The sequence below is a fragment of the Oculina patagonica genome, chromosome 14 (genome assembly GCF_052425735.1).
Source record: "Oculina patagonica isolate OP01 chromosome 14, crgOcupat, whole genome shotgun sequence".
Classification (NCBI taxonomy): domain Eukaryota; kingdom Metazoa; phylum Cnidaria; class Anthozoa; order Scleractinia; family Oculinidae; genus Oculina; species Oculina patagonica.
Genome location: NC_135771.1, coordinates 23530553 through 23543013, shown reverse-complemented (window position 1 = coordinate 23543013; position 12461 = coordinate 23530553). Strand labels below are relative to the sequence as shown.

Here is a 12461-nt window from a genome sequence, read left to right as displayed (position 1 = left end):
ACTCAACCGTGGCACAGTCCCTTTAATCTGAAAACTGACTATAATCAATCATATGTCTCAGTGCCTTATTTACATGTGATGAATAAAACGCTTGACACAAACGCATTTGGCGCGAACCCAAACTGCTAGTAAGCTCTTGGTTTCGTGTCAGAACCACCCTTTTTTAATTAACGTATTTTGACTCGCCTGATAATATATAGATAAGAAAATTAAGCAGGGCTCAGAAACCAATGAACAAGTTGCAAAATCTTGGCTAGTCAACATTCGTCAACATAAAGATACATAATACAATTTTTATTAAAGTCACATATTCATTCTGTTTTCTTTTCTTTTCAAATTGGATGGTTTGTATAAATATCTCTGCTATCACTTGTCAAGAAACCAGCCTGCTCAGGAAGTCGTCTCGACCAATCAAAGAAAGGCAAATTCTGTCATAGTTAATTGAGCTGAATAATGTACTGGATGCCCAACATATTAAATTCGGAGCGTTAAGAAAACTCCCTTAATTTTCTGGGATTCATCTCCAAATTTAGACTTTTAAAGTCATTTTCTTTAAAGCATAGTCATGGTTCGCTTGTGTTTGTTGTTGCATATAATATTTATCGCGAGTCACTTCATTCGTATCTCACAAGCGGGCTTTACAGTTCAAAACAGCCTATTGACTGGGCATGTTTTTAAGACGTATGTCGCCATGGAATGGCTTTCGTGTGTTCAAGAGTGCTACAGAGAGGACATCTGCTTCTCCTATAACTTTTTCGCCGCTGAAAAAATCTGCGAGCTGAACAACTCTGGATTAAAAGACCCGTGCTATGCTGACAACATACTTATCAGGAAGACTGGATGGATTTACCACGAAATTGTTACATCGCAGGTGAATATATAACCATTCATGCAAACATCAGTTTTTGTTGCACGATTAAATGTTACAAGTACTATAACGCTTATAAAGTTGTTCGCCCTAATCTTTTTGCGATATATACTTTATAGCCAGTATTATTTTTACATTTATTGACTCTAAAGGAAAGGTGGCCTCAAGTTTTTCTTGCGTTAGTTAAACACCTGGTTTTTTGTTTGTTTAAATTTTGTCATTTCGCAGTGCCCCAGTGAAATTACTAGTTTTGAGTTTTTTTTGTCATTTAGCACCTCAAAAAATTTACAGACAGATACTATCATTATGATCTAAAAAAATCATTTTGCAATAATAACGAATTTCAGCCGGTATTCAAATTTGTGGTAATATTTAAATGAAAATTGATTCATAACACATAGCCTCGATTAAGTAATGTTTAAAGGCACTATGTCACGGCTAAGTTAATCTTATGTTATTAAATTTTGCCAAATATTCGCTATGAAACTAAATGTTTGCAAAGAAATTAATCTTTGATACTAAATGACAAAAACATAGCTTCCTTGCAGCTAAATGTGTCTCCCGGGCGTCATAAATTAAAGTTACAAGCAGACAAGATTAACTTTGAAAACTGTTCCGCCGGACCATATTTCAAAAGCCCACATCGCAATCCATTTCAATCTTCGACACTTTTGGCCATCCGTACCTTCTTTTGCATTTGGTGTGTTATTTAGAGGTTATTTTATACATTTAAACGAATTTGATGATCATTTCCTATGCCTAAGTTTGGCTAAAATCCGTGACACAGTCCCTTTAATAAATGAGCAGCAGTGTTTTATCAAGTTTAAAACACAAGGCGAAGCCAAGTGTTTTAGACTTGATAAAACACGAACTGCGAAATTTATTTAACCGGTTTAAAATCTTCTGATTTAGATTAACTCATTCGTACCCTAATATTTAGATTTGGGGTTATTTTGACCGAGAAAATTGGACGTAAATTTAGATAGTTTTGTATTTTCTTTATGAATTATTAATGAGTTCTTGACTCCCGTATATTGTAACAGCTAAGCTCAGTTTTGATTATTGTACACTGTTTATAAGCGATGAGGCACGAGGAATATAGAAACAGTGGAAATAGAGCGGTTTTCACTTGAGTTGTCAAAAGTAATTCGCGTTTGCTTTGGTTTTACAGTTGCAAGCTTAGTGATTGGTTTAAACATGTTAAAAAACTCGCGCCACTTTCTCAACCAATCGGAAGTAAAACTAAAACCAATTAATTTTCCCGCGCTTCGTGCCGGCTACATGTATTTGCTTCGAGTTTTGATTGGATGACTGGATTGTTTGCCTCCTTTGTGATTGACCAGTGTGATAATAATACTGATTTTGTTTAAACGATACTCTGTTGAAAACTGCTCTATATGAGCATTATTATACATAGTAGTGTTTTAGATTCTTTTCTAAAGCTGAACTGAAATCGAAGAACGTAAAGTACCTTACATCCGTTTTACTTTTCATTTGAAGTATATTTGAATTTAAGATTTATTTTCAGATCGCCGGTCTCTTTCAATTTTTCCGCTGTTTGCTGATTTCTTAAAAATACGTCAACATTTTAACAGTCAGCAATCATGTCTTAAGCTTAAATTATATCCTTACTGGCAGTTAACAAACTGCCAAGTTTGAAAATTAGCACACTGCCTTTAAATTTCACCAATAAAAAGTGTCTTAATTTTCACATTTTCAAGAACGCCCCCATGCATATTAAGGTAATGTTTGCCTTTCAGGATTTGATTCTAAGCAAAGGATCCAAAGGAAGACCAACAGAAAGTGAGTGGCTAATGTTAGTGCATTTATTTTTCCTACAAAGAAGGTGAATAATATTCACGACAATGGATTTGGGGATTTGTTTCTAGTAAAAAGGGTTGAATGTTTGTTGTCCCTGTGCAACTATAAGCGCAGGAAGGTGGTCGGCTGTGGCTACATAAAAACCTGTTTTGAGCGTGGGACATTACAGTCGTTGGTTAAAGCCTTGGTCTCTCCACTCGTGCGATGTTTGTAGGCAAGAAGTTTTAGGACAACTTTCTGCTAGTACTTAATAAATTACACAGAACATTTATCTCTGCAATGTGTCTCTCTACCCATATATTAGACTAGACCTGTCTTTTGTATTCCCCTCCAATGCTTTTTTTTTTCGCTTCATACTTGCAAAATAAGTATAAATGGGCACTTACAATACTTTTGAGGAAACTTAACAATTATGCTGGCATGAGGGACTACAATGAGCGTCAAAAGTGGTTGAGACAGTTGGTTGGAATGCATACTAAATTTAACATTCCCATTTTCCACTTCAAATTCGCTGCAGCTTGTGAACCACTCTCCCTCCTTTTCAATGTTGTACACAAACGCGACAAGTCTTGCAGATAGTAAATCCAACATTGTTTCGGGGGAGGGGTAGGGGTAGGGGGTTATATTGAAGGGGTGAAGGGTCAGATTTTTCCACGGTACTCAAAAAGTGCCGAATGTCTCAACACTGGCGTTCATGCATTGAAGCTTCCTATCCAGTAAAGGTGTTCAGCGCCACCAGTTGTGGGCCGTTTGTGTTTGTATAAAAAAAAACCATAACGTTAATTGCTTTTCCATTACAGGTATCAAAGCAACGTTTACTTGTGATAATAGTATGAAAATGTTTGCTGATGGTATAAGTCTTGGAAAAGACGATTACTGGCATAAAGCCACGGAATACGTCATACCAGGAAATACCCGAGTTATTTCTGTGGCGGGAAATGACGCTGGTGACCTGTTTGGAATACTCGGTTCTTTAAGCAATGGGCTGGTAACCGATGCAAGCTGGAAATGTAGTAATGCTTATTATCCCGGATGGAATTCCCCGGATTTTGATGACGTCGATTGGCAAGAGGCAGTGGAAATTGAGAAAAATGGCGATGGGCCCCGGGGATATATAATTGGTATAGCCCCGACTGCGAAGTGGATATGGACGGCTGGGCATGACGATAAAGTTTATTGTAGACTAAATCTGCAGTAAAATATTACTAACAGCTGAAAGTGTAACCCTTAAAACTTCTGAATTGAGGATCTTTGCAACGCAACAAACGTTGCATTGCCAATTGGCAAAAATTTTCACATACAACTACGTATTTTTGCAACTCGGTTTTCTCTCCCAGTCAAAAGCGTACGAAACGTCCGTCTCCGAAAACAAATTAACAAAAAAGAAATGAAATTTGAAGTACTACTGGTGACGTTTTTTTTTTGCAAGATTATTTTAAAGATATTCCTGTCAACATGCTAGACACTGGCGATTACTTGTCGATTGCGTTATTACATAGACGTTGCTATGGAAACCACGAATTTGTAAAAAAATAAAATGAATAAACCGACATTGTTTAACGAGGGTTGCACGTAACAGCCTTGTGTCTTACAAACCTGTGGCCTTCGAATTGTAGCTCTATATATCCATACGATTTCTTCCAACCAATTAGCTCAACGTTTAATTTAAATGCTTCAAATAAAACGCTTGACACAAACGCATTTGGCGCGAACCCAAACTGCTAGTTAACACTTTGTTGCTTGTTTGACTCGCCTGAAAACATATGCATCGGAAAACGCAGTAGGGCTCAGTAATCAATAAACCCGTCGCAGAATCCTGGCTTGTCAATATAAAGAAAATATGATTGACACATTTTTTATTCAAGTCACATATTCATTCAATTTTTTTCTGTTTTTCAAATTGGTTGGTTTGTATAATTACCTTCGCTACCACTTTAAAGACAGCAGCGTGCTCATGCAGGAAGTCCTCTCGACCAATCAGTGACAGGCAAATTCTGTCATAGTTAATTGAACTAAATAATCTACTAGATGCCAAACAAATTAAATTCAGCACGTAAAAGAAATCCATTAACACAAGTGTTGGGGTTAACCGAAAATTATCTTAAATTCTGGGATTTACCTCTAAATTTCGACTCCTCTTTTAAGTCATTTTCGTTGTAGCATAGTCATGTTTCGCTTGTGTTTGTTGTTGCATATAATATTTATTGCGAGTCACTTCATTCGTATCTCACAAGCGGGCTTTACAGTTCAAAACAGCCTATTGACTGGGCATGTTTTTAAGACGTATGTCGGCATGGAATGGCTTTCGTGTGTTCAAGAGTGCTACAGAGAGGACATCTGCTTCTCATACAACTTTTTCGCTGCTGAAAAAATCTGCGAGCTGAACAACTATGGATTAAAATATCCGTGCAATGCTGACAACATACTTATCAGGACTTCTGGATGGATTTACCACGAAATTGTTACATCGCAGGTGAATATATAACCCTTCGTGCAGACATCAGTTTTTATTGCACGATTGAACGTTACTACTGCTATTAGGTTATTAAGTTGTTCGCCCTAAACTTTTTGCGAAATAAGATATGCACATATACTTGAAATCCAGATATTTTTTACATTTATTGACTCTAAAGGAAAGGTGGCCTCAAGTGTTTTTTTCTTGCATTTGTAAAACAGCTGGTTTGTTGTTTGTTTTAATTTTGTCATTTCGCAGTGCCCCATGCAGTGAAATAATATTTTTGAGTTCTTTTTTGCCATTTAGCACCTTAAAAAAATATAAAAGAAAGATATTCTCATTATAACCTCATAATTATTTTGAAGAAAATCATTTTGCAACAACAAAGAAAATCAGCCGGTATTTAAATTTCGGGCGATATTAAAGGGAAATTTATTCATAACACATGTAGGATGATCACATACTTTATTGTAGAAAAGGAAGGTTTGAAATGAGTAACTTTCAATATTTTAGCTCGCCGTGAAATAAACTCGATACCTCCATGTCATAAGTAACGCTACAAAGTAAATTCTCACTCACTCTATTTACACTGTAGATTGACAACGAGCAATTGGACTCTACATGTATCTTCACGGCAGTTCATTTAGGTTCCGAGCAACAAGGTAGACAGAAAGGCAGCCCAAAAATAATAAGTTCGCAATGAGTGCAAGTGTGGGGTTATACATGTAGTTAATTAGAGAAGGGTTTTACTTCGACTTTGTCACAACAGTCCCGTATATTTTTCAGTTCAGCCTTATCGACAATTGACAAACTGCCAAGACTTTGACAACTGGCACACAGACTTAAAATTGCACAGACAAAACGTGTCTTAATTTTAAAAAACGCACCTATACATACTAACTCAAGGTAACTTTTGCCTTTAAGGATTTAATGCCAAGCAAAGGATCCAGAGAAAAACCAACAGAAAGTAAGTGGCTAATGTTAATGTACTCCTTTTCCCCCAAGGTACAATCCTAGGTCTCGCCTCTCGTGTGATGTTTTTAGGCAAGAAATTTTGATACAACTTTCTTTACACAGAACATTTAACTCTACATTGTGTCTCTCCACCCATACATTAGGCTAACCCTAGCTGTCCTTGAATTCCCCTCCAATGCTTTCTTTTTTCGCTTCATAATTATCGCAAAATAAATATCAATGGATAATTGATACAATGCTCTTGAGAAAACTTAACAATTATGCTGGCATGAGGGACTGCAATAAGCGCCAAATGTCGTTGAGACAGTTGGTTGGAATGTATACTAAATTTAACATTCCCATTTTTCCACTTCAAATCCGTTGCAGCTCGTGAACCACTCCCCCTCCCCCTTTTCAATGTTGTACACAAACGAGGCGAGTTTTGCAGATAGTAAATCCAACATTGTTTCGGGGGGGGGGGGTAGGGGTAGGGGGGTTATATCGAAGGGGTGAAGGGTAAAATTTGTCTACGTCACTCAAAAAGTGCCAAATGTCTCAACACTTGGTGCTCATTGTAGTTTCCTATCCAGTATGAATACCGTAAATGATCAAATAAACGCCCGAGGCGTCTGTTAAATTTTAGGGGTCCTAGGGGAGGCGTTAAATGGATATGAGGCGTTTATTAGAGAGAAGCGTTTATTTCACTTTAACTGGTAACAACGATGCAATAGGATGCATAGTTCGCTCGCGGAGTAAGATATAAAACAGGGTTTGTGAGTAGGAGACTAATCTTATCTGCAATAATGCAAAGCCTAGAGATGTCTTTCATAGTTCGATATCGACGTATCCATGTTGGCGTTGTTGGCCTCTTCGATTACCGAGTCAAGCAAGAAACTAACTATATTGCGTGATTTTACTCTATGGAGCATTTCCTTAGTTTTTGAAGGGATTCTTGGAAGAGGGGCGTCTATTAGACGCGGGGCGTTTATAAGAGGGGGTGTCTAATACAAACTTTACACTTCAGGGGAGGCGTTTATTAGATACGAGGCGTTTATTTGAGAGTGGGCGTTTATTAGATCATTTACGGTAGGACTGAATGCTTCATGTTACAGAAAAAGGTGTTCAGCGCCACCAGTTGTGGGCCGTTTGGCTTTGTATAAAAATAAAACCATAACGTTAGCATTTTTACCATTACAGGTATCAAAGCAACGTTTACTTGTGACAATGAAATGGAAATGTTTGCTGATGGTCTAAGCCTCGGAAAAGACGGTTACTGGCCAAAAGCCACAGATTACGTCATACCAGGAAATACCCGAGTAATTTCTGTGGCGGGAAAAGACACTGGTTCTCAGTTTGGAATACTCGGTTCTTTTAGCAATGGGCTAGTAACCGATGCAAGCTGGAAATGCATTAATGTATTTTATTCCGGATGGAATTTCCCGGATTTTAATGACAGCAAGTGGCCAGCTGCAGTTGAGGTTGCACAACACGGCGATAGGCCCTGGGGAAATATAGCTGGTATAGCCACGACTGCGAAGTGGATATGGACAGCTGGTTACAATGATGATAACGTTTATTGTAGACTACATTTGCGGTAAACATGAATAAGAGCTGACAGTGTGACCATCAAAACATCTGATCAAGGCTCTTTTCAACGCGACAAACGTTGCATTGCCAACTGGCAGAAACTTGCACAAATAACTACCCATTTATGCAATCTGCAGCACCACAAAATGCACTCATGACTTGTGAGTTGCAAGAAAAGAATAACTTTATTCTACTTTTTGCAACGATACGAGACAGGTTGCATTTTGCATGCACATGCATGTCAATCGCAACCTGCAACGCATTTTGTTAAAATGAGCCAATAAGAAAGCGTCCTTCGCTCGAAAAATTTCAAAATAATAATTCCAGGCGCGTTGCAAGTAACGAAAAAAAATGCGAATGTGTAAAAACCGTCCCTTTGCATCTTGCCATGATTTTAAGTCGTCATCGTTGGGTTGCAAGCTACAAGGAAATTACCTCATCTAACATGGCCTTAAGACGGGAGTAAACATTAAAGTAATGCCAGTTTTGCGCCACTAAACATGGATTCACTAAAAAAATTTCGTTCAGATTTCAACCAATGCAAAAACTCTCTGCTCATCTCAAAAATCTATATTTTTGGGCATTTTGTAAATTTTTGGGGATGTTTAGGAGAAAATGGGTTTTCTCAACGGTCTTGTAAAATTTAGAGAAATAAGAAAAATGGAAGATTTGATGTAGTTTTAAAATTAGAATTTGAAATTCAAAATTAGTAGATGGTTACCAAAACAGTCCCCTGACAACCTGGAGTGCTCTTGCGTTGGTGTAACTGTCTGGCGGTGTTCCAAGTATAATTCTATTTCTTTCACCCCTTCTATAAGCGTTTAAAAATTTCATTGACTCCGTTTGTAAAAACGTTTGTACGTAATATACTGCCATTATACATTTGGCACTACTGACAGTATCGACGATCGCAATTTGATGTAACACGCTTATCACAAATTGTAATGCGTAACAGCAGAATATTGATGCTCTTTGTAATAAACCGAGCTGTCGTAAATTTTAAATTGTCAAATTTTGTAATTACTTTTTGAAGATTTCTAGATGCAGCTGTTTGTCAAGCCAATAATAAAATGCCTCTGTATTTCGTTTCTTTAGCTGCGTGCACGAAGAACGACATAAAATGAACTTGTGATTAAACTGAAATAAAAAGAAGCACGAAATCTCTCATATGCCTTGCACTTCTGACAAGCATTACAGGTTAATACGTTTTAACATTTCAAAATGAAAGTATAATGCACAACATTAACTTTATTCCATAATTTTTTTCCCTTTCACTTCACAAACCTAGAGACGCCGAACGCGTTTATCGCCAGACTTGAACTGGCAGCTAAGATTAGAAATATCACACAGTCCCGGAACCAATCAGATTGTAGCATGCATAAGATACGGCCCGCCCCCATTGATAAATATAAAAATAATAAAAACAGGCATTTAATTAAACTTTGCAGTTCGTACTTATGCTTGTTAGAGGATGGAGGGAAAACATGTTCTCTTCTTCATTTTGTTTCATGGGATTATACATGACGTCATTTTTGCAATCGGATTAAATTCCATATCTTCTCGTTCAGCATACTTCATAACGCAAGAAAATAAACGACTTAAGGATCACGTTGTCAAACGTTTTACGTCTCCCAGTTTGATGTCATGCGGTCAGTCTTGTTTGAAACACGCTTGGTGCACTTCAGTAAACTTTGAGATGATTTTCAAGAATGGCAAAGGAACTTGTGAACTAAACAGTGGCAAGATCTCTGCCATCGATGCGGATAGCAAACTTCACCATGAGCAAGGCGTCATTTTTTCAATGAAACTGAAGGTAATTTAGAAATAGAAAGTGTTTTTCGTGTTTCTTCAAGGTTATGATAATACGAGTGGATTTTTGTCAGAACGAGGTAAGCTGTGGTGATACAGGCTGCATGCGAGCGTTTCGACAGCTGTTTAGAGCAGTCTCCTGGTCAAACGTTTGCTTACGTTTCGATTACTCAACGGGAAACAACCAATCACCGCGCAGTATTACTAGCAGTTATTGCTTTTTATCTTGGATGGCTTGTTGGATGGCTTGCTTGTTTATTAATTGTAATACTCTTTTCCCTCCCTTCCTCTCTCCACTCCCGGCATCATTTTGTTAGGGTGTCCCAGAGCAATCCCTGTTACTTCCGGATGTAGTCACTGCGAAAGTAAATATCGTCCCTGCGAGAGAACTTAAAATTCGAAAAGTTTTTCCATATTTCAATTCAAATTGTAGACGCAACCATTTCAAGTCCGATAACATGTTTTCTTCTTACTTAGATTTAAAATTGTTGGAATGCACACTTTTGTTCATTTTTTAAAGTCATTTCTTGTATGTACCCTTGAACTAAACTCAGGGTCGTCCTGACCCCCGAGCTAACTTTGCTATTTCGCATATAAATGGATCACAGCAGTATTTATAAAGAAATGTATGAAAAGCTCCCTCGCCTGAGGTGGCTCGGTATGGAGGGTAACCCTCTTTCAGGGAGAACTCTTTCTCATATATAACAGGCCCTCTAAGACCTACGTTCTGCCCAAGTTTGCAGAGTTTCGCGAAATTTTTTATTTTGTTTACTTCCGGGAGATATTTATTGACGGTTGTAAATACTCAGGTAATTTTCTACATAGTTTTTAAGATTTGATGAAGATAATTCTAACTTACAGGACTTGGTGCACGACAGGGAAAATCCTACATTACCAAGACCAAAAGAGGGTGAGTGACTAATGTCAGTAATAACTAAATTAACTTAATTTAAGACGATAACGTTTTTTTTTTTGCAATATAAGCAATATAATTGTAATCATTTTTTGGCCTTGTTCATATATAGTCATTTTGGTTTAAAGCGAACATCTAATGGACAAAAATGTCAGTGATACTTGTACGTAATACGAATCACAAATACGGTACATAATTTATGTCATGTAGATAATTTATGTAGTGCATAGTTGTGGTACGTCCCCTGAACGTCATAAAATTAGTAAGAGTGGCAATTTCGAGGCCATTAATTTTCCTTAAGGTTTATCTTAATGACGGCATAGAGGTTTTTAAAATAATAAGATCTTTGTGGAAAAGTTGGTAATTGTCTTACTACCTTATTGTTCCTTTTTTTCGCGGGAACTTAATTTCGCGAAAATGGAACGGGCATATTTTGCGAGACGTAAATTTCGCGATTTGGCCAAAAAATATGTTCAAAGGAACTAAATTTCGCGACAGTAAGTCTCAAAATTGGCACAACTGGAATTTTCCCCAGCAATAGTTTCCAATGACACTGAACAAAACTATTATAACAAAACGAAACTTAAAACAGTTTGACATGTTCCTTTGTAACAAAGTATGGCTAGTTTGACGACTGTACAAAGATATTATGTAGTAAACTGACGGCAACGTTGATTAATCACAACGAATTATATAGAAGGGTATTAAAGTTCGCGTCGTTATTTTTCGCGAGAACCTTTTTTTCGCGGGTCTTTAATTTCGCGATTTTTTGAAAATCGCGAAAATCGCGAAAATACAGTCCCGCGAAAATAAGTAACAATAAGGTAATTTTTCCTCTTTTTTTACATTTTGTCATCCAATTAATTTTTGGTTGTACGACCATTTCCTACTTTACCATTCCAGATTTCACCGCAACATTTACTGGTGATGATTCCATGGAAATGTTTGCCGATGGCAGGAGTCTGGGAAAAGATAATGAGGACTGGATAAAGGCCACGAATTTTATCATACCAGAAAATACCAGACTTATTTCAATAAAAGCAAAGCCTGAGAGGCTTCTGCATTATGGAATACTCGGTTCCTTTAGCAACGGACTGGTAACAAATGAAAGCTGGAAATGTACCAATCATTTTTATCTCGGATGGAACATCCCACATCTTGACGACAGCAATTGGCCAGCGGCGGTGGTTGTCGCAAAACACGGTGATTCCCCCTGGGGAACTATAGCTGGTATATCATTGACTGCAAAGTGGATATGGGCGGCTGGAGGAGGATTTAATATCGTTTACTGTAGACTAAATCTGTCGTAAATATTTAATCGTTACTTATAGACAGTAGGGAGTACGTTCTTTACCAGGAAAAGAATCAACTAATATATTCACTGGAAAATATTCTTTAATTCTTATTAGTAGAAACTCAGCTGCGTTCTATTGGAAATCTGCGAATCTGATTGGTTCTCCCACTGTTTTCTATTCGCCGATAGAAAACAGTCGCGAGCGCGCGTAGCTCTTTAAGCGATAAATTTTCTTGATTTTTGTCTACAAAGTGCACAAAATTGTAGGTTTTGGACTGCAATCCTTTAGAGTTTCTACTAAAACAATTAGACTACTCGCCCTCGTTTTCTAAGAGCGATAGTCAACTCGGCTGCGCCTCTTTGACTATTTGCTCATAGAAAACTCGGGCTCGTAGTCTAATTGTTAAATAGACATGTGAAAAGAGGCTTTAGTTAACTGGTCTTTTAGTAGCTATAGACACTCTCTATAGAAACATAATTTGCCTTGCAGTTATAAAAAGGCTGATGTGTACATACTCTTAGCAAGCTTATGTTGAAATATTTAAAATTTATTGCATTTGAATCAATGCTATGTCAATCTCAGAGCAAAAAAACGTATTCTTTAATTCTTTTCCAATATATAACAAAATATGGCCTTCAAAGTTGACATTTTTCCGGAAATGTAAAATGGCTCATAATTTTTACTAAAATATATACAGTAGAACCCCGGTAACTCGAACTCTGAAGGGAAACGAAAAACAGTTCGAGTTAGCGGGGCTTC

At 37.3% G+C, this 12461-nt stretch overlaps 3 protein-coding genes across 3 annotated transcripts; all 3 read left to right on the top strand.

Moving 5' to 3' along the window:
- Window positions 1-325: 325 nt before the first annotated feature.
- Window positions 326-4144, top strand: LOC144638789 (uncharacterized). Its single transcript, XM_078498042.1, has 3 exons — window positions 326-871; window positions 2629-2671; window positions 3490-4144. The coding sequence occupies exons 1-3, from the start codon at window positions 566-568 to the stop codon at window positions 3885-3887; spliced, it is 747 nt and encodes a 248-aa protein (XP_078354168.1). The 5' UTR covers window positions 326-565; the 3' UTR covers window positions 3888-4144.
- Window positions 4145-4869: 725 nt separating this feature from the next.
- On the top strand, window positions 4870-8689 carry LOC144638494 (uncharacterized). Its single transcript, XM_078497688.1, has 3 exons — window positions 4870-5162; window positions 6069-6111; window positions 7296-8689. The coding sequence occupies exons 1-3, from the start codon at window positions 4983-4985 to the stop codon at window positions 7694-7696; spliced, it is 624 nt and encodes a 207-aa protein (XP_078353814.1). The 5' UTR covers window positions 4870-4982; the 3' UTR covers window positions 7697-8689.
- A 342-nt stretch (window positions 8690-9031) lies between these two features.
- On the top strand, window positions 9032-11717 carry LOC144637621 (uncharacterized). Its single transcript, XM_078496681.1, has 3 exons — window positions 9032-9498; window positions 10356-10404; window positions 11311-11717. Exons 1-3 carry the CDS (start codon window positions 9157-9159, stop codon window positions 11715-11717), a joined length of 798 nt encoding a protein of 265 aa, XP_078352807.1. The 5' UTR covers window positions 9032-9156.
- Window positions 11718-12461: the final 744 nt, after the last annotated feature.

Coding starts and splice junctions, on each gene's coding strand:
- LOC144638789 (XM_078498042.1), top strand. CDS start 566: ATGGTTCGCTTGTGTTTGTTGTTGCATATAATATTTATCGCGAGTCAC. Junction 872..2,628: donor ACGAAATTGTTACATCGCAG/GTGAATATATAA, acceptor TTTGCCTTTCAG/GATTTGATTCTAAGCAAAGG. Junction 2,672..3,489: donor CAAAGGAAGACCAACAGAAA/GTGAGTGGCTAA, acceptor TTTCCATTACAG/GTATCAAAGCAACGTTTACT.
- LOC144638494 (XM_078497688.1), top strand. CDS start 4,983: ATGGAATGGCTTTCGTGTGTTCAAGAGTGCTACAGAGAGGACATCTGC. Junction 5,163..6,068: donor ACGAAATTGTTACATCGCAG/GTGAATATATAA, acceptor TTTGCCTTTAAG/GATTTAATGCCAAGCAAAGG. Junction 6,112..7,295: donor CAGAGAAAAACCAACAGAAA/GTAAGTGGCTAA, acceptor TTACCATTACAG/GTATCAAAGCAACGTTTACT.
- LOC144637621 (XM_078496681.1), top strand. CDS start 9,157: ATGGAGGGAAAACATGTTCTCTTCTTCATTTTGTTTCATGGGATTATA. Junction 9,499..10,355: donor TTTTTTCAATGAAACTGAAG/GTAATTTAGAAA, acceptor TCTAACTTACAG/GACTTGGTGCACGACAGGGA. Junction 10,405..11,310: donor ATTACCAAGACCAAAAGAGG/GTGAGTGACTAA, acceptor TTACCATTCCAG/ATTTCACCGCAACATTTACT.